The 27,879-nt window shown below is 36.4% G+C and overlaps 2 protein-coding genes across 2 annotated transcripts in view; both read right to left on the bottom strand.

Moving 5' to 3' along the window:
* Positions 1-5,089, bottom strand: part of mertka (c-mer proto-oncogene tyrosine kinase a) — a 46,794-nt gene extending 41,705 nt beyond the window's left edge. The window contains exon 1 of the mRNA XM_067385601.1: positions 4,852-5,089. Within this exon, the coding sequence (XP_067241702.1) occupies positions 4,852-4,951 (100 nt within the window). The 5' untranslated portion in view covers positions 4,952-5,089. The remainder of the gene's footprint in view (positions 1-4,851) is intronic.
* Positions 5,090-7,025: 1,936 nt separating this feature from the next.
* On the bottom strand, positions 7,026-27,879 carry lhcgr (luteinizing hormone/choriogonadotropin receptor). Its single transcript, XM_067385602.1, has 11 exons — positions 27,725-27,879; positions 20,956-21,027; positions 18,292-18,366; positions 18,032-18,106; positions 17,370-17,444; positions 16,994-17,071; positions 15,293-15,361; positions 14,384-14,458; positions 12,170-12,355; positions 11,912-11,977; positions 7,026-9,534 (listed from the first exon to the last, which is right to left on the bottom strand). Exons 1-11 carry the CDS (start codon positions 27,877-27,879, stop codon positions 8,316-8,318), a joined length of 2,145 nt encoding a protein of 714 aa, XP_067241703.1. The 3' UTR covers positions 7,026-8,315.

The following is a 27,879-nucleotide window of genomic DNA, read 5'->3' as shown; positions in this document are numbered from 1 at the left end:
AAAACAACCCAATCGCAGGGTTAAAACAACCCAATCGCAGGGTTAAAACAACCCAATCGCAGGGTTAAAACAACTCATTCGCTGTGTTAAAACAACCCAATCGCAGGGTTAAAACAACCCAATCGCAGGGTTAAAACAACCCAATCTCTGCGTTAAAACAACCCAATCTCTGCGTTAAAACAACCCAATCTCTGCGTTAAAACAACCCAATCAATGCGTTAAAACAACCCAATCACTGCGTTAAAACAACCCAATCGCAGGGTTAAAACAACCCAATCGCAGGGTTAAAACAACCCAATCGCAGGGTTAAAACAACCCAATCGCAGGGTTAAAACAACCCAATCGCAGGATTAAAACAACCCAATCGCTGCGTTAAAACAACCCAATCGCTGCGTTAAAACAACCCAATCACTGCGTTAAAACAACCCAATCACTGCATTAAAACAACCCAATCGCAGGGTTAAAACAACCCAATCGCTGTGTTAAAACAACCCAATCGCTGTGTTAAAACAACCCAATCACAGGATTAAAACAACCCAATCGCAGGGTTAAAACAACCCAATCGCAGGGTTAAAACAACCCAATCGCTGTGTTAAAACAACCCAATCGCAGGGTTAAAACAACCCAATCGCAGGGTTAAAACAACCCCATTCGCTCCATTAAAACAACCCAATCGCAGGGTTAAAACAACCCAATCGCAGGGTTAAAACAACCCAATCGCTGTGTTAAAACAACCCAATCGCAGGGTTAAAACAACCCAATCGCAGGGTTAAAACAACCCCATTCGCTCCATTAAAACAACCCAATCGCAGGGTTAAAACAACCCAATCGCTGCGTTAAAACAACCCAATCGCAGGATTAAAACAACCCAATCACTGCATTAAAACAACCCAATCGCAGGGTTAAAACAACCCAATCGCAGGGTTAAAACAACCCAATCGCAGGGTTAAAACAACCCAATCGCAGGGTTAAAACAACCCAATCGCAGAGTTAAAACAACCCAATCGCAGGGTTAAAACAACCCAATCGCTGTGTTAAAACAACCCAATCGCTGTGTTAAAACAACCCAATCGCTGTGTTAAAACAACCCAATCGCTGTGTTAAAACAACCCAATCGCTGTGTTAAAACAACCCAATCGCTGCGTTAAAACAAACCAATCACTGCATTAAAACAACCCAATCGCAGGGTTAAAACAACCCAATCGCAGGATTAAAACAACCCAATCACAGGGTTAAAACAACCCAATCACTGCATTAAAACAATCCAATCGCAGGGTTAAAACAACCCAATCGCAGGGTTAAAACAACCCAATCGCAGGGTTAAAACAACCCGATCGCAGGATTAAAACAACCCAATCGCAGGATTAAAACAACCCAATCGCAGGATTAAAACAACCCAATCGCTGTGTTAAAAACAACCCAATCGCTGTGTTAAAAACAACCCAATCGCAGGGTTAAAACAACCCAATCACTGTGTTAAAACAACCCAATCTCTGCGTTAAAACAACCCAATCTCTGCGTTAAAACAACCCAATCTCTGCGTTAAAACAACCCAATCTCTGCGTTAAAACAACCCAATCAATGCGTTAAAACAACCCAATCACTGCGTTAAAACAACCCAATCACTGCGTTAAAACAACCCAATCGCAGGGTTAAAACAACCCAATCACTGTGTTAAAACAACCCAATCGCAGGGTTAAAACAACCCAATCGCAGGGTTAAAACAACCCAATCGCAGGGTTAAAACAACCCAATCACAGGGTTAAAACAAGGGCAATTCCAGCGTTATGGACGTGACATTTGGAGTCAAAACTTGAAATATAAACGCTCAAAGAATGCATTTAATAGTAACATATTGAACCGTCTATTTATATATTCATAATCCCTTACTAAAGGAGTCCAGACATTAGAAAAATGTCAGTCTATTCAACTGTTTTATATTTTAGATGAGGGAAATATACAGCGTTACGGACGTGACAAAAAAAGTCACTAAGATTTGGGTGACAACATATTTTTTAAGAATTCTGTGAATTACATTGAGCAAACCAAAAGTAATACTGCCCACTGAATGAAGAAGGGTTGGCTCTCCACAGAGCATAAAATAATAATTTTATTTAATTTTTCATGTTCGCATTAATGAGGAAAAAACAATGTTACGGATGTGACAGTTTTCCGTTACGGATGTGACCGGTCTGAAAGCGGCACAAAAGACTTGGTTTAAAACTGCTTTAAAACTTTCACAGAGACCTCAAGCAAGCATTTAAACCACCAAATACTGAAATCTGGGATACCAGTATGGTAAGACTCCACAATTTATCAAGTTTTTACTAAACTTTATACAAATGTAACGTTATACTCTGTAGTGCAAAAGGTTATGGATTAGACCTATTTCTCATGTTGACCAGCATGTGCGTTGTTCAAGAATCAATTTAGAGACCATGATTTTCCTTCTTACAGAACTGCTTGCTAAAATACATTGACAAATATTTATGTTTATCATAAAGCAGTTTAAAATCGCATGTTTTCCCCACAGTCAGGTGAACCGATTGACACTATTGCCAATCGCAATCATGTCAGTTTTATGTTTTGTGTCTAAATGACCACACGGTTTTTCGTCTAGTTTTCAGAGTTTAAAGCGGAGTCTTGAGTCAAAATGATCAAACTTTATTTCAAGTCAAAATTATTGCAATCTTATTATTTTCATTTTGTCAGCTTGATCGCGCGGATTGTGATCAATATAGGCTAGGCTATTCATTTTTAACCAACCGGTAACGCGACATCCCAATTCTCGAGGGAAGTGTCCTATGAGACACAATGCTCTTCTATAAGTTGTACTGTATCATATAGGCCTACCTTTTGATGTTCATATTTCGTTCTCTGGCAAGAGGAAGAGAAGATCGGTTCATGTGCACCTGATCCGCCGCTTACAGGCGCTGCAGTAGCTAATCTGTCACGCGCCGTAGGCTATTAAAGAGCGACATCTATTGTTTAAATTTTGTTATAAAATCGACTGAATTTGAAAGTTAAACCTTTTTCATATTAAAACTAACAAAGCACAAAGAGTATTGCGATTATTGGATATGTTCTGATATGGTAAGCCTGAAACAGATGATAGCAATATAAAGAAGCAAACTCATAGGATTTAATATGAAGCGTCCGTAACGGTCACGTCCGTAACGCTTATTATGGTTGTTCAGAGCAACGTAGTGAAATGAATTGTTGATCCTAATAAGCATAAACATAATTTAGCTTTGCATATAAAGTTTCAAGTTATTTGCATTTATAATTGTTATATGACATAAACTTAATCTTTAAAACGTTACGGACGTGACAGAGTTCTGAAGCGTCCTGACCTCTTTATTCTAGCTCTTATAAATTCATCAGGCAGTGCTGTTATGACTAAATGAGTGTATTTATTTCTCAGGCATGCCTCCATCTTTCTACACAATGCTTACTGCTAAAATAAAGTTTAAAAAATGGGGTCTTTGATCCCTTTTTTGAAAGCATGAAATATGGTTGGTTGAAAATTTAATTTAAGCATTGTTGCTTACCACATATATTGTGGATAAACAAGGCAATTTTCTTAAAATTTCTGTTAGAGCACATTAATACAGTATATTACAGACCTAAATGGACAATTTAAAAAGGGTTTTGTTCTTTTGGTTAAAACTTTTTTTTTTCATGGTAAAGATGACCTTTGCGTGGAATTGCCCACAACCCAATCACTGTGTTAAAACAACCCAATCACTGTGTTAAAACAACCCAATCGCAGGGTTAAAACAACCCAATCGCTGTGTTAAAACAACCCAATCGCTGCGTTAAAACAACCCAATCGCTGCGTTAAAACAACCCAATCGCTGCGTTAAAACAACCCAATCGCAGGGTTAAAACAACCCAATCGCAGGATTAAAACAACCCAATCGCAGGGTTAAAACAACCCAATCACTGTGTTAAAACAACCCAATCACTGTGTTAAAACAACCCAATCACTGCATTAAAACAATCCAATCGCAGGGTTAAAACAACCCAATCGCAGGGTTAAAACAACCCAATCGCAGGGTTAAAACAACCCAATCGCAGGATTAAAACAACCCAATCGCAGGATTAAAACAACCCAATCGCAGGATTAAAACAACCCAATCGCTGTGTTAAAAACAACCCAATCGCAGGGTTAAAACAACCCAATCACTGTGTTAAAACAACCCAATCACTGTGTTAAAACAACCCAATCACAGGGTTAAAACAACCCAATCGCAGGGTTAAAACATCTGTGTTTGTCCATTTTCAACCCAGCATTTTTTAGAGTGTTGTATATGAATGATAATGTTTGTCAGTTTATCAAACCTATTCATAAAATAAACTTTTGGTTTTGTCATTAAGTTTTTATTTTTGATATTTTAAGGGAAAAAAATTCAACTATACTGTATAACAAGCTCTTACAGAAATAATTCCTGTGGTTCAGTAATCCTCTAAAATCCAAAAATTTTATATCTGTTTTGAAAGAATATCACTGTCTGAGATGTCTGAAAATATGCCATATTAATAATAATGTCAATAAGTTTTAGATTATTACTTGCTTCAATATTTAATTTGGTTCTGTATACGTAGCAACTACAACAAACAAGGTTTGGTGTAGAAAAACACTTTTTTGTGTGTTAAAACTTTATTACACCTAAATATCCTGCGCGTAAATCGATTCCATATGACACAAACAAAGCAAAATACCATTTTTCAAATCTCATCCCATGCACAAGTTTCATGAAGACTTTCTGAACAATAACCTTTTTAGGGATGTTGAATCAGTTGCTTTTAGATCCTGCACAGTAACTTTAAGGAAAGCACAAATCTTACCAGTTGTTGTCACTGTGAGTGACTGTGAAAACAATCCGACGAGCAGCGGAGCCAAAAAGCGCAACATCGCTGAGAAACTTCTGCCTAGAAGAAACCCCATAACGCTTTCTTTTCTTTTCCCTCTCGTGTAAATGTGTCAGGCGAATACACACACGAAGCAGAGTATGTGCAGATCAAATAACATCTTCTTTTCTATTTTCTCGGGTTCATTTAACTCACGAAGGAATGTGCGTCTCTCCGTGACGAATGCAGCTGACTCCACGCGCGCTCTCGATGAGGGAACTCGGTCCCTTGCATGACGTCACACCAGCAGGTTGGGATGCGCGCTCCTCACAAATTCATTCAGAACCTCCTATTTAAAATTTCCAGTTCAACCCAAAATTACAGAAACTCACTTTAAAATCTTATATGATATTTATCCTTCTGGGGAGTTTATAAAGCTTAGATTTAACTTTGAAATGATATTATGTAAATTTTGTAATTCTTCTCCAGATAATACAGAGCATATTTGTTTTGCTTGCAAATATTCTAGTGTCTTCTGGGAAAAAGTGCAATTATGGTTAAAAGAGGGAAATATGGTTGATTTGAACCTGTCCTTTATAGATATTAAATATGGAAACTATGAAGAAGATGGTAAAAAATATGTTTTTTTGATTAATACCTCATTTTTGTTAGCATTTTTTTTTTTAAATACTGTAAACCCTGTTTATTATTTTAGACAAAACTCAAAAACCTTGTTAAAAACAAAAAATAAAAAAGCTGGAATTTTGTTAGATTTATTGAAAAAAATATATATAATTTGTTATAATGTTTTTAATTTATCCCCTGTATTTAATATTTATTTATTAATATAGATGGATTAAAATTTAAGTTTTGTTAAGTCTAAGCCCCTCTTAACATTGATGCCTTTGAATGTAAATTGTATGCCATTTTGTTTTGTAAATTTGTAATACTTTTGTTAATATTTTAATAATAAAAAAAGCTTCTCACAAATTCATATTTTTTGTTATATATTATATATTTTCTGTGAAACTACTTTGAAACCATATAAAAAATCAGTGCGCTATATACATAAAAATCTGAAAAACTAAAAACTATCAAATTTGACTAGCCTACTAAACTAGAGTCAAATATAGGCTACTATATGGGTTCGACTAGAAATTAAAGTACATAATAAAAGACTGCAATTAAATTTTGCTTTAATTTTATTAGACTTCAAATACTACATGGTAATGATAATAATAATAAAAATAAAAAAAACGACCTTCATTTGTAATCTTTTCAAAACAATAACTGGATTTGTCCACAAGGTGGCGGTCTTCCATTGTGTAAAACAACAGCTCTGGGATATGTTCTTCAAACATCAGTGATAGAAACTTAAGTTATATAAATTAAATAAGGAAACTCTTTTCCACATTAAAAAGCCTTACATTAAGAAATTAAACTATTTTACAGCAATTATGCAAAACAGTAATCAGGTTGAATTCTGACACCAAAAGGCTAAAATGCATTGAAAATGACAAGACTGATGCTTCACTCTAAAAAAAAAAAAATTAGAGTCAAGCATTGGAAAGGAAACCAAGTTGGGTTAAAAAAGGACAAACCCAGCAATTGGGTTGTTTTGACCCAGCAGGTTGGGCAAACATTTAACCATTTAAAAGCAGTTTTATTTAACTCAACTATTTTTTTAAAAATGACTGTATGTCTGGCTTAAAATGAACCCAAATTATGTTGGGAATTAAAAATCAGACACATATTACTAGAGGCAACAATAACAATCAAAAGGTGAACATTTATTAATAAGCAATTTAATAAATGTTTATTGTTTAATTATTATTATTAATTAAACATATTAATAAATGTAATTTTATTTAACTCAACTATTGTTTAAAATTTACTATATTGCTCAAAATAGGTTGGAAATTAACATGTATTAATATGTTTAATTAATAAACATTGATTAATAAGTTAAATAAATAATAATTAAATAATAATAAAACATTGATTAAATTGCTTATTAATAAATATTCACCTTTTGATTTTTATTGTTGCCTCTAGTAATTATGTGTCTGATTTTTTCCAAACTATTTTGGGTATATTTTAAAGGGGATCTATAATGCCTCTTTCACAAGATGTAATATCAGTCTCTGGTGTCTCCAGAATGTGTGTGCGAAGTTTCAGCTCAAAATCCCCCACAGATCATTTATTATAGCTTGTCAAATTTTGCCCCTATTTGTGCTGTCCCTTTAAATGCAAATGAGCTCTGCTTTCCAGAAGAGGGCGGAGCTTTAACAGCTCAACAACAACAAAGCTGGAGAATCTCACGCAGCCAAAATGAGGAAAGTGTTCAGCCTTACATTGTTCAAACCGGAGTCGACACTGATGGAGAGACTCAGGAAGAAGTTACAACTTTTAGACGTTTCTGAATGGTTAGTGGATAAATTGATGTAGTTGCTGTGGAGTTGATTCAACTCATCCACTAGCATGTGCCGTCATGTTCATCTTTTGTGCAAAACCCGTATGGACGCCCACTATACATAGTCCACCTGTTTGTCAAACAGAGCCATACACACCAGACTAATGTTTATAATTGCTATCAAATGCTGTGAATGGTCTAATATCTTTTCAAAAATATTGGACAGAAACGCTCCTTTTTTATCAATCGATCTTGTCAGGGTCAACTTTCAGGCTATCCAAGCTAGCGAGACTCTAAATAGCGTTCGGTGCTCGTCTTTGCAGCCAACGACAGAACAGTTAACATGCTTTGTTCAAACTTTTGCCATGGCGTTAGAACTGGTACACCGATGTCACTTGCGAAAACAAAATGGCAGCGCCGTGGGTGGAAACGTGCAGATTAAGGGGCGGTGATATTATAATAAGATCCACTTCCTACGTCACAAGGGGAGCGAAATCTGAGCGGCTCGTATTTTCACATGCTTGTAGAGAAAGGCCAAAACAAAGTTACTGGGTTTTCCTTTTTCACGTTTTCTGGTTTGGCAGATGCACCGAGGGCCCGATTATAGCACTTTACACACGGAAAAAGTCAGACTTTCATTATATGTTCCATATAGTGTTTTTTAAACAATAGTTGAGATCAATAAAACTCAAAACAACCCAAACGCTAGGTTTATCCATATTTAACCCAACTTGGGTTGTTTTTAACCCAGCATTTTTAGAGTGTTCCCACCTCACAGTCAATATCTGTGAAAATGAAAGATCATGTAGAAATTGTGACATAAAGTGGCTTTCTGCTTTTTGGTGCATTTACCCATTAGCAATAGCCATATTGGGTGCTACATTCTCTCTCAAAAGACCGTCTTCTGAACTATAAGTCAATGCATTGAGAGATAAGAGTGAAAATGAGTTGCAATGGCACCATCTTCCCAGAGTCTCTTAGATAAGATTCATTAAAGTTCAAGGGCAGAACACCAAGAAATTAGACGAGTCTGAATGTCTCTGTTTCCCTAGACCCGTTGCATCTGCGGTCGAGGTGTTAGATGAGGAAAGCTGGACATCCACATGATGGCACGAGGGGGTTTGGAGTTCGCTTTGGAGCCTGAGCTGCTTTTGCTTCGGTTGATGTTGTCCGAGCAGTACGTCTTCATTCGATACAAGTTGGCTTCGCTCTCACAGCAGCCCATGGAGCTCAGCAGGATGCATGCATCTTTCCTGAAGGCCCTGGTGAAGATGGCATACAGGAACGGGTTGGCGCACGAGTTGATAGGGTAGAAGAACACCAGGAGGATCTTTGAGTTGGTCACCGTGATGAGCGGGACTTTGAAGGCGGCGGAGATGGCGAAAAACGAGATGGGCGCCATGCACAGGAAGTCGGTGAAGATCAGCACGGCCATGCGCTTGGCGATCTTGGCGTCGGCGGCGCGTCCCGGGAACTCTGGGTTGCGGACGGCCATGTAGATGCACACGTAACAGCCGCAAATGACCAGGAAAGCACCAACGTTGAAAAGCAGCAGCAGTATAATGTAGGCTTGGGATAAAGGCGTCTCGATGTCCATCGGCAGACACATGCTGACCTTGCTGTAGCTGCTGACGCCGATTAAGGGCAGCAGCGCCAGCGCGAGACAGAGCAGCCATCCGGCGACCATTATCGCAGAAGCGTGGCTCAATCCCAGACGGCGTCCCAGCCGGAGAGCGTGTGTGATCGTGTGCCAGCGCTCGACGGTGATAGTGGACAGTGTGTAGATGGACAACTCGCCACCGAATACAGCCAGAAACCCAGCAATGCCACATCCCGCTCCCGTTTGCCACTCAATAGCATGCTCGCTATAGTGTCCGCGTGTCCTGAGGTCCACGGTGGCGATCATAAGGAGATACAAGCCGATGCAGAGGTCGGCGAAGGCCAGGTGGCACATGAGGAATCTTGGGACGGTAAGTTTGCAGCGGCTTGTAAATATCACAAGCAGTACCGTCAGGTTGCCGGCGATGGCAAAGACGTTGATGAACCAAATGGCCACCCGCAAGAACCCGAAGCCGGTGATGTCCTCGCAGGGGTTGAACGCGTCAGCCTTGGGGCTGCACTGCAGGGCTGGTTGGCGCTGACACAGGTCTAGCTCTGGGTATTGGAACTCCACCACACTTCCAAAAGGGTCTTCGGCTGATGTGGATCCAACGATGTCAGGAGCAAGAGGACCATCCAGTATTAGAGAATCATCCATCTCAGATGGACTGAGAAAGGACACATGGAGAAAATTGTTCAAACCACAGTATTGTGAAAAATATTACACAATGCTTTGCATAAGTAATTGTGACAAGCAGGGCGGGCGAGAGCCGTGAGGGAACGGCGCAAGGCGGGTCGCGTGAGTGGTAAAGAGCGTCAGCTGCACCGGTCTCGAATCTCCGGAAGCATAAAAGGGGAGCGATGACAGTGAAGGACGAGAGAGGACCAGGCCTGGACTTTACTTTATGTTTTATTATGTTTGTGTGACAGGCAGAAGTCCGTGAGGGTTTGCTAGCATTTATTTTCATTTTGCATTTGTTTATTTTATATATTGTATATATTTTTTATATATATTTTATATGTAAGTGTGTTTAACGTTTGCCGGTTCCCGCCTCCTTCTAATAAAACATAAAGTAAAGTCCAGGCCTGGTCGTCTCTCATCCTTCACTGTCGTCACTCCCCTTTTATGCTTCCGGAGCTCCTCCGTGAGAGATATTCGAGACCGGTGCAAAGCACAGCTGATGCTAGTTACCACTCGCGCCGCTCCCTCACAGCTCTCGCCCGCCCTGCTCGTCACAGTCATATAGTTATATATACATGGGGTTATCGTTAACGACAACGAAAAACATTAAAAATGTTACATGGAATATAATAAACTTCAGTATTGGGGGTAACTTAATTGGATTACTTTTTCAAATAACTAGTAAAGTAACGCATTACTTTTTCAATTTACAACAAAATATCTAAGTTACTTTTTCAAATAATTAACTTTGAGCTGCGCCCTCTACTGTACATGCATAAATACACATTTCCTTCAGCCTGAGGATTATTCATTTCACTTTTGGTGTGAAAGGGCCTTAACATTTGCCAAAAACAGAATTTTTTTTGTTAAATAAAAAAGTTGCTGTAGTATTTTCTTCCCTATTGTGATGTATATCGGAGTGAAAAAGGCTTCTTGAACAAGAACAAACGTTGGGCGGGACATGCTAGCAAAAAATGCTAGCAGCGTGCTAATCATGCTAACAACATGTTAATCATGTTAGCAAAACACATTAGCAATGTGCTTATTCATGCTAGCAACATGCTAGCATTGTGTTTACCATGTTAGCAAAATGTTAGCAACATGCAAAATTATGTTGTCAACATGTTATCAATGTGCTAATCATGATAACAACATGCTACATACAATGTGCTAATCATGTTAGCAATATGTTAATGTTAAGTCATAGTAACAACATGGTAATCATATTAGCAAAATGCAAGCAACATGCTAGCAAAAAATGCTAATTCTTGCTAGCAACATGTTATCATTGTGCTAATCATGTTAATAATATGCAAATAATGTGTTAAATCATGTTAACAACATGGTAATCATAAAAGCAACATTCCAGCAAACATGCTAATAACACTGTCAACATGCTAGCAATGTGCAAAATCACGCCAGCAACATGCTAACATTGTGCTAATCATGTTAATATGGTAATAATGCTAGCAACATGTTACCAATGTGCTAATTCATGCTAGCGACATGTTAACATTGTGCTAATCATGTTAACCATATGCTAATAATGTGTTAAATCATGTTACCAACATGGTAACCATATAAGGAACATGCTAGCAACATGCTACAAAAACATTTTTTGTTGTTGTTGTTGTTAAAAAACAACAATCGACCCCAGCCCAGGTGAGAAAAAGTTACACAAAAGCAATATAATGCATTACTTTCCATAAAATGTACTTTTCAACAAATGTAACTGTAACGCAGTTAGTTACTTTTTTAGGGAGTAACACAATATTGTACCGCATTACCTTTAAAAGTAACTTTCCCCAACACTGAAAAACATTATATTTATACCTCTCTTAATAACAGAAAAGATCAATAGCATTGTGTTTTGCTCCATTGCTTTGGCAAAGTATCTGCCAAACGAACAAAAATAGAAAGCTTGAAATGGCTTTGACTGATATATACAAAAAAACATGAACTGAAATATACCTGAACTGAAAAGAAAAAAAGAAAAAATATTATATATATAAAATTAAGCTTAAGCTTTTTGTATTCTTTATGCCAAAGAAACGTCTTATTTTTGTTTAGTTTAACTAACTAAAAATGAAATAATTAACTAAATAATTATAACTCAAACTAAAGATGCATAAAAACTATACAGACATTTAAAAAAAAACTAAAAATGGCAAAAACAAAACATAATTACTAAAACTTTAAAATAAAAATAAAAATCTAAATATTAATAAAAACTATGATATTATATCAATGAGAGTAAAATTAGAAAGGTTAAGTTTGTATAATAGCTTAGGAGTTTTTATTCATTTAGAGGTACAACAATAGAACAAAACGTGTCAATACTACACCAGACTAACAAAACGTACTTATCCAGAGGGCTGTTGTCACCACAGTATGATCCATTCCTCAGGGCAGCAATAACAGAACCCTCCCTATATGAGAACGAGAAAATAAAGGCATTGAATTAAGCAGTGAATCATAATATCAAAAAATAAATGTCAAGTTCTCTTATTGGAGGGAGAAATGCTAGTGATGCTCTTATTCAAAATGGCAATAAATATAATGAGAGGAATATTTTATTCGACTATGGCACATAAACTGATTGGTGTGTTTGATGTGTTGACCTGTAGGAGTCCCAGCTAAGGAGAGCGCAGCAGTGGCTGGGATACGTGAGCTGTGCATCTCTCAGGCTCCTCAGTCCCTTCAGTGGAGGCAGTCTCTTCAGAGCGAACGCTGAACGAGCCACCAGCATCAACACAGACTCCAGACCATGAGAGGGCAGCGTCTCCAGTGCTGTTGACGAAACATCCCTGGTGAACAACAGAGGGTGAAATGCTGCATTAAAGTCAGCATGAAACGGAAGTTGTAATTGTCTTTTCTTCCCTATTGTGACGTATATCTGAGTGAAACGGCTTCGGAAAAAAGAACAAATGTAGGGCGGGGCATGTTAGCAGTGTGCTAATAATGCTAACAACATGGTTAGCAATATATGCTAGAAACATCTTAATTATGCTATCAAAATGTTATCAATTGTTAACAGGCTAAATCATGCTAGTAAAATGCTAATCATGCTAACAACATGCTACATGCAATGTGCTTATGTTAGCAATATGTTAATAATGTTAAATAATGCTAGCAACATGGTAATCATATTAGAAGCATTCTAGTAACAAGCTAATAATGCTGACAAGATGCTAGCAATGTGCTAAATCATGCTAGCAATGTGGTAATTCATGCTAACAAATGCTAACATTGTGCTGATCATGTCAACAACATGCTAGCATTGTGCAAATCATGTTAGCAAAAAATGCGAAATCATGTTAACCATGCTAGTAATGTGCTAATCATGTTGGCTAATGTGTCTACAATGTGTAAAATGTGGCTACCAACATGCTAGCAATGTGATAATCATGTTAGCAAAACAGGCAAAATAATGCTAACAACATGCTAATCATGTTGACAACATGCCAACGTGTTTAATAACATTTTGCTAATATGATTTATGTGGTAATCATGATAGCAAAATGCTAGCAGAATGTTAAATCATGCTAACCATGCTAGTAATGTGCTAATCATGTTGTCAACATGCTAGCTATGTGTAAAATGCGGCATGTTACCAAAATGTTATTAATGTGGTAATCATGTTAGCAAAATGCTAGCAGCATGTTAATCATGTCAGCAACATGCTAGCATTGTGCAAATCATGTTAGCAAAATGTTAAGTCATGCTAATCATGCTAGCAATGTGCTAATCATGTTGGTAACGTGCTAGCAACATGCTAATCATGCTAACAACACATTAAATCATGCTATCTATCTATTTATCTATCTATGATCTTAAGATATCTATCTACTATAAAAAAAAAAACATTAAATAAAAAAATTTCATCAGGTTAGATATTGATTATTAATAACTCGAACGGCGTCTCATCATAACCGTCGGCCTAACAAATATCTGCCATGTTTGTAGTTCCTTTTATTTGTGTTTGTAGTTCTTAACTCAATCATCCTCCAAAGTACAATGGGTTGTGGGTAATATCAACTGCGGATCCACACTTTGAAAATCTACCATAAATAGTAGATCTTCCAGGGATTTCTGGCACACTGTTTTCAGCATACTACTCTTATGCTAATCTAACATACAGTGTAGGATGGATAGTGTGTACATTTGGATGGAGGGTGTTGCTGGATTTGGAACCGCACACCATTTTCACCAAATCTTTCTATGGCAGGAATATAAAGAGTAGCATGCTAGTATGCTGTTACAAATTCAACATGTATCCAGAATAAAAACAGAAAATGCCCTTATATGTGTCACGCTGGGGTTGCAGTATTCAAACACATGATGAAGGAGATATCTTCAAGAACTTTTAATGGAGTAATCTGAACAAGAAACAGAAAATCACCAGGAAAGCAAACGACAAACATCACGTAACATAAACAAAGCTAGACCAAGGACAGACTGAAACTCAAATTTGATTTTATCATGTCATGACACTTTGAGTACCCTATGTACTCTCCCGGAGTGCATACTTTGTGAATTGGACACACCCCTGGTAGGTGCTCAATCGTGCTCCTCAAGTCTTAGGTTCGTACTGCAATCAATCACACCTGAACCTGCCAATCAAGGTCTTCAAGTTTTCTTTAAAGCTAGGCGGGTGTGGTAAAGCTCTAGTCTAATGCATCCCAGCTTTGGTCATTCACACTGACATCTGATAAGACTCGACAGAAAGCGCTCAGTCCAGAGAAGATGACCCGTGAAATGAGCCATTCACAGTCAAATAAAGAGCCAGAATTTGCACGAGAAAGGCAGCAGTATTTCATTGTGTGATCACTTACAGCGAAGTCGGGCCAAATGCATTTTTGAAAGCGTCTTCATGTATCAAACGCAGATCTTTGTTGTTCTTTAATACTCTGAAAAACAAACAGATTACATCATAATTATACAGCAGATACATAATTGAAGGGTTAGTTCACACAAAAATGAAAATTCTGTCATTTATTACTCTCCCTCATGTCGTTCCACACCCGTAAGACCTTCATTCATCTTCAGAACACAAATGAAGATATTTTTGATGAAATCCGATGGCTCAGTGAGGCCTGAGCAATGACATTTCCTCTCTCAAGATCCATTAATGTACTAAAAACATATTTAAATCAGTTCATGTGAGTACAGTGGTTCAATATTAATATTATAAAGCCACAAGAATATTTTTGGAGCACCAAAAAAACAAAATAACGACTTATTTAGTGATGGCCGATTTCAAAACAGGAAGCTTCGGAGCGTTATGAATCTTTTGTGTCGAATCATGATTCAGACCGCGTGTCAAACTGCTGAAATCACATGACTTTGGTGCTCTGAACTGCTGATTCGACACGCTGATTCATAACGCTCCGAAGCTTCCTGAAGCAGTGTTTTGGAATCGGCCATCACTACATAAGTCGCTATTTTGTTTTTTTTTTGCCGCACCAAAAATATTCTCGTGGCTTTATAATATTAATATTGAACCACTGTACTCACATGAACTGATTTAAATATGTTTTTAGTACATTAATGGATCTTGAGAGAGGAAATTGGATTTCATCAAAATTATCTTAATTTGTGTTCTGAAGATGAACGAAGGTCTTACGGGTGTGGAACGAAATGAGGGTGAGAAATTAATGACTGAATTTTCATTTTTGGGTGAACTAACCCTTTAAGGCAGAATTGAATAGAGATTAGTGTGTTAATAATTTGTCAATATTTACAGTTTATCGATTATAGTTCCATTAAAGGCATGGCTTTCTATTTCTTGAAATCCATTGTTAAAGAGATTCCTGAAAAAAAAAAATAGAGAGAGAAACGTTTATTAGCAGACAAATACTTTGGTATTTACCTCAGATGTATTGAATATTATTTCAAATTTTTTTGGTTGCCGGTTATATATACAAAGGAAGTGTTTGTGATTAAAGGCTGTGCTATCTTGTTTGCATACAGATACAGAGATTGAAGGTTGCGTGTCTTGTACACTTACATAGACTAAGCAAAGATCTGATTAACAGCATTATCATCTGACTATCAGGCCTGTAACCCCATACAACTGATTCAGCTCTTTCTTGCTTTTGTGCATTAATAAAATATTCCTTGTTTTGTTATAAAGGGAGTTCGTCCAAAAAGAGCATTTATTGAAACTAAAAGATCATTTCAAGCAAGAACATATCCCTGATCGTTTCATTCTGATCTTAATAGATTGAGGAGCGATTGTTTTATGGATCTGTCACAATGGTGATGAAAAGGGTGGCTGTGATTAAAAGATGACACAGCGTACTTGATCCAAAAGCTCACAAATAAGAGTTGCACAGCGACAGTGGCTTTAAATCATCTAGGCAAAGAGACCTTTTATTTCTTAGGGTCAAATAGAAGGTGGAAAATAGTTGATGAATCATTTTTGTCTTAGCTTTTGTCAACGACTGACGAAAAGGAGACAATAACTATATAAAATATAGCTGCGAGCAGCAATTATCAGGGTTCAATCATTTTTAGGCCTTTAAGCCAATAAAGGTGTTATGTTTCATTTAGTAAGCCGGTAAGCATCTCAATCATAGATGGAAAAGACCATTTACAGCAAATACAGGCAGTTTACCATAGGAAATATATGGTTTTTAAAGCTTTTTAACAGTTATAGCACCACCTATATTCCGATCTCCATAAAAGTTGGCTTGCTTCTTTAGAGTCATATGCTGCATCTTCTCACCAATTTTCGTGAAGTTCTGAGTTTTCGTTTAGGAGTTATAGAATTTTGTGAGCACTTGACCACGCCCCTTTTCTAAATTACCCTGTCATAGCTACCCAAAGGATAAAGTTCAACTTTTTTTTTGACAACTATTAACCTAGAGAGTCAAGAGAATTGTTCTGCATTTGGTTTTATTCAGATTGAGCGAAAACAAGACTAGTTAGCAAAAGTAGGTTTTTTACATAATTGCGAATATTTAATGAGCCATTTGATTGACAGCACTGGTTCTTGAGACAAAGTTGTTCAGTATGAAGAGATCTATCAAATGATGTGAATATTTTGTATGTGTGAAACACCATGTGATTACAGAGGCGTAAAACTTGCTAACGCCACCTAGTGGCCGATTTCTTTCAAAATTCTCACAGACCTCTAAGACCATGAGTCGAATATGCCCGCAGAGTTTCGTTCCGATTGGCCTCTATTAACCTTGTCTAATAGGTGCTCGAACTTCATTGGCAATGACATGAAGTAGTTCTAGCCGTTTTCATGTTTTTTTTTCCTGTTATAGCGCCACCAAGTGGCCAGGCGCCACATCCTTTTTCACACGACCACAGAATGAGCTCTTACATAGTTGTGCCAAATTTGGTGCAAATATCTCATTCCGTTCACAAGTTAGAGCCATTTTATTTTTTACAGCCCTGAAAAATCACAAGATGCCATAGTGTGAGATACTAACATTGTGGTGAATTCACTCATCATTCCACTGAAAGCATTTGGTGGGACCGAACGCAGGTTGAGGTTATCACAAATATCCCTGAAAAAGAACAAAATTACTTTAGTATTTTAAACAATATGCCTCATTGCTGTAAAAACAAAACTCTTGGCAAAAACACATTAGTCACCTAATTTAATCCACCTGTGCTTTTCTTATCCACTGTTCTGACTCATAGGTCTCTGAAAGAGTCTGTCTATTTCATAGCACTACATTTTCTGTCAGCTTCAGAAGGATAACGGATGGTAGCGTGCCCGCATTATAGCTTCACTATTACTTTCCATCATTTTTTCTCACTCACACCATCTCTCAAACAGATGAATCTGCAGGGTAAACTCACAGTATGAAATAGAGCTCCAGGGAGAAGATGGAGGTCAGGTCAGGGAATACACTTATGCCCGTGTTGGAAATGCTCCTGTAGAAATACAAAGCAAAAGGAATTGGGTCTTGACCTGTGCAAGAATATGTAACCAACAAAACGCAGGTGCGTCTCAATCAGCTCCCGACCTCGTTATGCAATTTAATAAAGTTTCAGATACGCTAAGTACATTTATAGTTTAATTTAATATTATGTGGATGCAAATGGAATAAGTTCACAGTATTAGCTTTTAAAATTGAAGGATTAGTTCACTTCAGAATTAAAATTTCCTGATAATTTACTCATCAAAATTGTTTATGTCTTTCTTTCTTCGGTCGAGGAAAACTTTCCAGGATTTTTCTCCATATAGTGGACTTCACTGGGGTTCAACGGGTTGAAGGTCCAAATGTCAGTTTCAGTGCAGCTTCAAAGAGCTCTACATGATCCCAGACGAGGAATAAGAGTCTAATCTGGAGAAATGATTGATTGCTTTCTAAAAAAAAATAAAAAATTCTATACTTTTTAACCACAAATTCTTGTCTTGCACTGCTCTGTGATGCTCCACGCATTACGTAATCATGTTGGAAAGGTCACGCGTGAAAATGTAATTGCTGTAGGAAAACAGAGATGAATGTGCTGCTTACAGATATCTCAGCTTGGGAAGGTGGTTGAACGCCCGCAGGTGGATGTGAACGAGACTCCGTGTGTTCTGGATTGAGCTGCGACACAAATTCTTGCATGAGAAATCACAAACAAATGACACATTACTATGAAAAGACTCTGTCAGAGAAGATTCTGTTCCAGTCGGTTATAATTACGGACAGTAATTAAATACAGTCATTAAGACAGACACGCAAATTAAGTCAATTACCCATGAATCATTGTTTTTTGAGTGGTTTCTTACATTTCTGATACATTCAGAAGGCTGTTGAAGGCTTCTGTCTCTATGGTTTCCAATGATATGCTCTGGGCGATTTCTCTGGGTGAAACAACAACAGGTGTATGAAAATGAGAGGTAAAGTACACCATTTATTGCATTTATTTGTGCTCATAAAATCGAATAATTGAATCGTGCACAATCAGAAACTTGGATGGATGAAGCCTAAGGTGTAAAGTAGGCTACATGCACATTTTTTAATATAATTTGAAACGTAGCCTACAATATCAACATTTCTTAATATTATTAATGTTGTATTAATGTTATACAATGTTTTTACTGTCACATTTGATTAATTTAATGCATGCTTGCTGAATTAAAGTATTAATTTTGTTTTTTTAAATCATACTGACAAACTTTTGAACAAGATTACAATCATAATCATGTTTGACGTACAAATATCTATGAATTTTAAAGGTGCCCTAGAATCAAAAATTGAATTTACCTTGGCATAGTTGAATAACAAGAGTTTCATCCTTCTTATATAAATCTCATTTGTTTAAAAGACCTCTGAAGAACAGGCGAATCTCAACATAACACTGACTGTTACGTAACAGTCGGGATCATTAATATATACGCCCCCAATATTTGCCCATGTTCAAGGCATTAGACAAGGGCAGAACGTCTGGATCTGTGCACAGCTGAATCATCAGACTAGGTAAGCAAGCAAGAACAACAGCGAAAAATGGCAGATGGAGCAATAATAACTGACATGATCCATGATATCATGATATTTTTAGTGATATTTGTAAATTGTCTTTCTAAATGTTTTATTAGCATGTTGCTAATGTACTGTTAAATGTGGTTAAAGTTACCATCGTTTCTTACTGTATTCACGGAGACAAGAGCCGTCGCTATTTTCATTATTAAACACTTGCAGTCTGTATAATTCATAAACACAACTTCATTCTTTATAAATCTCTCCAACAGTGTGTAATGTTAGCTTTAGCCATGGAGCGCTATCAAACTCGTTCAGAATCAAATGTAAACATCCAAATAAATACTTTACTCACATGATCCGACGCATGCATGCAGTATGCATGACGAACACTTTGTAAAGATCCATTTGAGGGTTATATTAGCTGTGTGAACTTTGTTTATGCACTGTATTATAGTCGAGAGCTCAGGGGGGCAGGGAGCGCGAGATTTAAAGGGGCCGCAGCCTGAATCGGTGCATATTTAATGATGCCCCAAAATAGGCAGTTAAATCTTTTTTAAAAATCTATGGGGTATTTTGAGCTGAAACTTCACAGACACATTAGACTTATATTTCATCTTGGGAAGAGCGTTCTAGGGCACCTTTAATGAAATGGCATTGTCTTGAATGAGAGAACAAAAACCTCCTGCTAATTGTCTGGAATTCTCGTCTATTCTGTTATTTATTAGACATATTTCACGCTCATAAAATGTTCACATAAATTGCGAAAAGCAATATCTACATTTTCATTATCTCTATTATGTTAATTTATTTAAACATATCTAATTGCATTGCATCTTTTGCATTCGACAATCTAATTCATGTTGTGCTTTCATTGTAAAGTTTTACATTTTAGATTTATAAAGGTTAGTTACAATATGTTTTTTTTTTTATGTACACTCTAATAAATGCCGGGTGTTTCAAAAAAGCCCACACAAAAACTTTATATACAGAAAGACGGTGGACTCGTATTGTTATGAATGGGAGAAAGTGCAACGCACAATATCCCTGAATAATGCTGCCTTCACATGCTATCGGAAATTTGATAATTCCCACTTCTTAAGTCGTGAATACGAGCTCATCGCATTCAAGTTTCAAAATGGGAGGGTGTTCATGTGCAATTTATACCTATGAAACTCGTATTTACAATAATTCTGAAAGCACGTGAAGGCAGCATGTCCCACTTTCTAAATAAAAGCCAATCGCTGATTGGTAAAGTCATTGCATCACTACAGCTGCCATTAGAAGCTCCGGTTCCCATAGAAACAGTCAGACGCGCGCTTCTTATAGACGCTTACATAGCATTAGCTTGATCCAGCCGGAAAAATGCTGATTTTTTGTCATGATTTGAGCGTTTAGAAACATAATTTATGAGACAGATTTCATTGGTGATTTCAAATATGAAATTTAATCGAAAGCTTGGCGAACAGCTTTGGAGAATCTGATGTTTCCCCATTCAGAGAGATAGAAGCTGCACTTGCATACCCGAGAGGCGTTTCAAAGATGGTCATATAACACAACACCTTTTTTGAGGCCATTCCTATGGAAAGAAATGCTTCTTTTTGACACAGAAATTCAATCAGAGAAAGATTCTTGATATTGTGTGATATTAAAACTGGCATTGACAAAATACTGCTCCTCTTAATGCTCGCTATTCGGTCAAAGAATAATCTATTCTGTGCAAGCGTTCAGACTGTTCCTCCTAATGTGGATGTCCTGAGCTTTTTCAAAGAGCTACAGGGAAAAATTGGCATTGAAAGCTCCTTTGACTCTGAAAAAGGGAGTGAACATCAAAGATTTTCTTCCCAGATCACATGATGTGGAGATGAGCCTGTTGGCTCGGAGGGGAGTGATGATGGATGGTGTTTCTCTTCAGCAGCCATGCAAAACATCTGGTTATCTGATGTCAAGTTTTAAAAACAATGACTACTCACATTGTTTTTACTCCTTTCAGGCGATCGAAACTGCGACTGCTGATGGTTCTCAGTGTGATGTAGTTCAGAACTCTGAAATTGAGATGCACAGGATGAATTAATAGTAATTTCACATTAATTATTGGTGTTCGCTAAGTCACAATGTGAATAAATATGAATAAACCCTTGATCCTAAACAAAATAAAGGGAGCTTGAACAGATGCATATCTTGTAATGCTTAAAATGTTTGATAAGGAAGATTTACGTCAGATTTGCGTGAGATTCTCCAGCTTTGTTGTTGTTGAGCTGTTAAAGCTCCGCCCTCTTCTGTAAAGCGGAGCTCATTTGCATTTAAAGGGACACACACAAAAACGGCGTGTTTTTGCTCACACCCAAATAGAGGCAAATTTGACAAGCTATAATAAATGATCTGTGGGGGATTTTGAGCTGAAACTTCACACACACATTCTGGAGACATCAGAGACTGATATTACATCTTGTGAAAGGAGCATTATAGATCCCCTTTAAAAAGAAAAAATAGTTTTCCATATTCAAGTTGTGTTAGTCCATTTCATGGGCTTTTTAAATATGAATAAGAAGGTTTTGTGTCCTTGTCTGACAGACAGTATTTGCAGCAATTAAATATTTAACTAATAAGATTAATTTCACCCTAGTTGTCAAAACAGCAATCAAATTTTCCAATGCACTGCTAAAAATGACCATGCAAATTGCAAGTAATTACATCACATTATGTCTAACATGCCCAGGCCGTGTTTAATTTAAGATTTTGGAACCTTTGCACTTGGATAATTATCACTTAGTTTTGTTTTTGAGAGAAGGTCACAGTGCTCTCAGAGTTTGTAATTGTGAAGTACCGCTTGGTTCATCTCTTACAGTGCAGGTCTAATGATGTGAGGAGTAACCGCCCGACTCTTGTTAGCGCTCGTGAAGCCTCTCGGTGGGTTGGAGTGGAGGCTGTCGTGTTTCCTAGCCTCTGTTGTGCTGAGCTCACGTCATGGATTATCAAAGTGGGCTTGTGTAAGCTACTAGAAATTAGTACATACAGAAGGCTCAAAGCATGTTTGCATGCTAAAAAAGTAATGACATTTATTTATATCCTGAAAAGAATGCTTATCATTAAATGCTATTTGTTTTGATATTTAATGGTATTTTCAAAGGAAGGATCTTACCCTACACTCTAAAAATGCTGGTTTAAAAACAACCCAAGTTGGGTTGAAAAGCAATTGGGTTAAATGTTTGACCAACATGCTGGGTAGTTTTATTTAACTCAACTATTGTTTAAAAATGACTATATGTCTGGCTTAAAATGAACCCAAAATATGTTGGGCATTAAAAATCAGACACATAATTACTAGAGGCAACAATAACAATCAAAAAGTGAACATGTATTAATAAGCAATTTAATAAATGTTCACTCTAAAAAATGCTGGGTTAAAAACAACCCAAGTTGGGTTGAAAATGGACAAACCCAGCGATTGGGTTGTTTTAACCCAGCGGTTGGGTTAAATATTTGCTCAACCTGCTGGGTAGTTTTATTTAAACCAACTATTGTTTAAAAATTGCTATATGGCTAGCTTAAAATGAACCCAAAATAGTTGGGAAATTAAAAACCAGATGCAATTAGAGGCAACAATAATAGACAAAAGGTGAATGTTTATTAATAAGCTTTAATATTTTATTAATATAAATTTAATAGTTTAATAGTTTATTAATATAAATTTATTAATAAGCAATTTAATAAATGTTCATTTCCAACATATTTTGGGTTAATTTTAATTAAGCAATACAGTAATTTTTAAACATTAGTTGAGTTAAATAAAACTACCCAGCAGGTTGGGCAAACATTTAACCCAACCGCTGGGTTTGTCCATTTTCAACCCAACTTGGGTTGTTTTTAACCCAGCATTTTTTAGAGTGTTTAATTATTATTCATTAAACGTATTAATAAATGTTCATTTCCAACATATTTTGGGTTAAGCGAGCAATACAGTCATTTGTAAACAAGAGTTACCCACTTTGGGCAAACTAAAAAATAAAACACAAAAAATAAACATTTATTAAATTGCTTATTAATAAATGTTCACCTTTTAATTATTATTGTTGCTTCTAGTAATTATGTGTCTGATTTTTAATTTCCAACCTATTTTGCCCATTTTTAAACAATAGTTGAGTTAAATAAATCAGCAAGTTGGTCAAAAATGTAACTCAACTGTTGGGATTGTCCATATTTAACCCAACATTTAACACAGCAGTATTATTATTATTATTTTCAGGCTTATTGTAATTAATTAAAATAATTTTAATTAATAATTAATATTATAGCTAAAAATAAAATATTATTATTTTTTAAAATGTGAAAATCTCGATTATTTTAACTAGTATAATGACATTTTTGTGTGTGTGTGTGTGTGTGTCTTTGGATCCACTGTACAAATAATTACAGATGTTGCATCCAAAACTGTGTCACTTATATTTGCCTCATAACTGGACAAGTGGATTTAGAAACATAAACAACTAACAAAAAAAGTTTTTTTGTACGTAAGTAGGAGGGTGATTACAGTTCCGAATGCTTTTCCTTATTTTTAAGGACATTATTCATTTATCTCATGTCCTTGATTGCACTCTTATCAGGGCTCAAGGTTTCAGTAGAGGAAGAAGATGATTTCAAGGCCTCAAGGACATTCACCAGACTCTTTTAACACGCTCAGCTCAGCGGGCGCGATGGCAAGCCGAATCAAGAGACCCGTCAGTCAGACAAAACTACTTGACCTGTCTATTTCGAATAGGACTTTTCTCAAGCTTGTCACATGTCAACAACTCCCCCATTGCTTTTTTGGTGTCATGCGTAAGCAGGACTATAATGAGAAGCGAATATTGCATCACAACTGCTCCGTAGCAGAACTAACAGCTGCTAACAGGGTATTCAGAGCCTAAAGAAACCAACAGGTTATTGTGATCTTTCTAACACGCTGGCTGGAGCTACAAAACTGAATGGGAGAAATTGCAACTCTAAATAATAATCGGAAATAGGAACCTTTCCATTAAAGGAGTCATTTTGCATCCACTGAAACAGCCTGAAAATAGTTTTATTATTTGCAAAAGAGTAGTGCCAAAGGGGATAATTGTTTTAAATGACCCTACAAGTCCAAACATCCTACTTACTTACCCCGTACTTATTAGCTTTTCATTTTTGCCCCAGTGACAGCGCTGTACCTGTTTTTCAATGTTTATTCAAAATGCACTAAATAAAATGTATATATATATATATATATATATATATATATATATATATATATATATATATATATATATATATACAGTATATAGTTTCTTATCCATTGACATATAATCAGCACACTGATACTTATAAGAGTGATATGATGTCTTGCATCTGTATTTGACAGTCCTGAAAGGACAATATTGAAGACTATGGCTGTTTCTCAATATGCGTTCTTCAGCGATCTTGCGTCCTTGTGTTCTCATTCTACGTCATTATCAACCATTGAAGTTCAATTCCAATACTCAAGAACGCAAGTACAGAGGATGCATGAAAGTATCCGGATGTGTTCTTGATATCGAGGATAGAACCCAAGAGGCGACACTTCTGATACTTTTTTGGGTAACAGCCACTAGATGGCGCTCCGGTAGCGCGGCCGCCATTATGGGGTGAAAATACTAACTGGACCATTGAATCCTTCACATCTTACTCTTCCAAAATCGGGGAATTTCACTGCCAAATCAGAAGCGCAATAGAACAGTTTTTTAAATGAAGTCACCAGTAAATTGTATGAATCCTACAGTAAATGTTGTATTGTCTTATATAGGTTTTATTTTAGCAGTTGTGGAATCCAACCATTCGTCCATCTGAGGTAACGTAACTTTAATGAGTATTTCCATTTTATGCAACTTTGCACATTCATTAATAGTAAATTAATAATTAATAAATTTAAGATCATCATGTTTGCAGCTAACCATATTTCAGACCTAGTGGAGTAATAATAATAATATCTATAGGTCTGAATTGAAATATATATATTTGTACGTTTTAATGGATCACGCTACAAACATAATGATCTTATAATACATGATGCATTGCTGTGTCCGCTATCCCATAATTCACACTTTTAACAGACACTTTTGCTTTAACTGACATTAGACAACACTGCAAAATCAAGCTGTTATATTCATATATATATATATATTGTCCAACATCCCCAATTTTTCTGATGCATGTCCTTAATTTAATTTCATATGTTGGTAATAATTCAGTGTTTTTAAGCCTTTTAAATAATTTTAACCCAAACTGACTGGGTTTCTAGAGAGCAAAGGTTTTGTGAAAAAAATTAAACACAAAGTGTGTTAAAGTATTTGATGATCACTAGTGATAGCATTTTACTCTGTGTTGTCATGATTCAGGTTGGATTTCAGCTTTAATGTATGTTTTTTTCTTTTAACAAAGCAGCTGATATTATAGAAACCACTGGACTGCAACTCGCTTTCACCCCAGAATGGCGGAAACGCAGGGCTGCTGCTGCTGCAATGGAACCTTCTGTTGAGTGTCGCTTCTTGTTAGTGGATATTCTTTGATCAAATCAGACTTGAGAGAATCGAACCATTAAAATTCCCAGAAGACGCTGCGGGTGGTCGACGTATGGAAGCCTGTAAGCTTTATTTAGTGATGTCCGATTTCAAAACACTGCTTCATGAAGCTTCGGAGCGTTATGAATCTTTTGTGTCGAATCATGATTCGGATCGCGCGTCAAAACTGCTGAAATCGCGTTACTTTGGCACTCTGAACCGCTGATTCGACCCGCTGATTCATAACGCTCCGAAGCTTCCTGAAGAAGTGTTTTGAAATCGGACATCACTAAATAAGTCCTTATTTTGTTTTTTTGGCGCACCAAAAATATTCTCGTCTCTTTATAATATTAATATTGAACCACTGTACTCACATGACCTGATTTAAATATGTTTTTAGTACATTAATGGATCTTGAGAGAGGAAATGTCATTGCTCAGGCCTCACTGAGCCATCGGATTTCATCAAAAATATCTTCATTTGTGTTCTGAAGATGAACGAAGGTCTTACGGGTGTGTAACGGCATGAGGGAGAGTAATTAATGACATTATTTTCATTTTTGGTTAAACTAACCCTCTAATATGTCTAAACACTGAAAGTCAGAGCTGTTGTTAGTACATTTTGCAGATAATAGATGGGTATAGATAAGTAATTATTTACTATTCAGATAACTGAATGGGACATATGTGTTTAGACTATATTTGGGATGGTTATTTATGAAACTGAGCCACAGATAAGCACATTATGGGCTGTTGCTGTTTGTTAATTGTTAGATGTCCAAACACCAAATGGACAATGAGAAGAAGAAAGTAAATTGAATGCAGAATCTTCTGGTTTGTATTTCGACAGGGTTTATGAATGAACACACTCGTTTTAAAATCTTCCCGGTCAACATACATCTGCTTTGAACATTACAATGCTCATGATAACTTACGTTAACAATAGCCTACAATTAGTAAATCAGCTAATTACTCTTCAAGAGCGATGCCATAATTAGCTAGGCTACATACCGCGCTTGTTTTTCTAGAGTTGGCCTCTTTTCTTATATTACATTCTGTACTAAAATGCAAACATTATTATGACATAATTGCGATTTCTTGGCAACTTGAGCTATTTGGGTGTGTGAGATGTGGCGTGTGGTTTATGTGGTCATGATATTCAAGAGGTTTTTCACAGTGAATCACCGCCGACAGACTATTTCACACAGTCCCTATTAGTCTTATTAATCAGAGCATGTATGAATAATAATTAATTAATTAATTAAATGAATACTAATGAACATCATGCACTGTACTTGATGTGCCACTGCTTTTATTATAATAAATAATTCTAGTTAATAAGGGAGATTGATTGGGTCACGCTTTTTACTACAGTGAATGTCAAAGTTCATTTCTGAGGCTTAAAATCTTAAAATCTTGACTATATATATATATATATATATATATATATATATATATATATATATATATATATATATATATATATATGAAGACTTCAGATGCAAAAGCCTCTAAGTGCCTCTAAAAATGAGCATTTTTATCAAGCTTGTATGTTTAGGTTCAGTTATTTCACTTTAATGGCAAATAATAGGTCCTTTTCATTGCCATTAAAGTGAAATTTCTGAACATAAACATACAAGCTTGATAAAAATGCTCATTTTTAGAGGCACTTAGAGGCTTTTGCATATATATATATATATATATATATATATATATATATATATATATATATATATATATATATATAGCTTATTTAAATACATGTTGACCACAACGGGGCATGTTGTCACACTATGGGGTAAGTTGTCATAATGAAAACATTCTTTATTGATTCAGATTTGAGACTTTTTTGGGGATATAAATTCATGTTCAAGTAAAAGAGCTGTCTTCCTCAACATATCCATATCTAGAATGCTTTATGAACTAATGAATGAAAAAATAAACAAATGCAATTACACTTAAAACACATGAAACAGCAAAATGTAAACCGTGCATAAATATGAATCCATTGTTTTTGCTCATGAATTGTAAAAAAGCATATGTGACAACTTGCCCCAACCAGACTTATTTAGAAATTGTATGCACGCATATGGGTTACCATCTCGGTCTCCAGTTAGTGAATTAATGCAAATGACAAACAGACCGTTTGGTGTCACTTTAACATGTATATCAGAGGATGAGATGAAGCTTACAGTCTGCTGTGAGTTCTGCTCTTCATGCTCTCTGTCGCGCTGTTACAGGTGATGCTCTTCCCAGAACATCTGCAGATCTCCGGACACTTGAAGCAAACGCCACCGCAGAAAGACATCAGCAGAGGACAGATGAGAAGCAGGAGAGGTCTCCACAT

Source organism: Chanodichthys erythropterus, chromosome 5, assembly GCF_024489055.1.
Source record: "Chanodichthys erythropterus isolate Z2021 chromosome 5, ASM2448905v1, whole genome shotgun sequence".
Classification (NCBI taxonomy): domain Eukaryota; kingdom Metazoa; phylum Chordata; class Actinopteri; order Cypriniformes; family Xenocyprididae; genus Chanodichthys; species Chanodichthys erythropterus.
The sequence above is the reverse complement of the archived record's forward strand: the minus strand, read 5'-3'. Positions and strand labels throughout refer to the sequence as shown.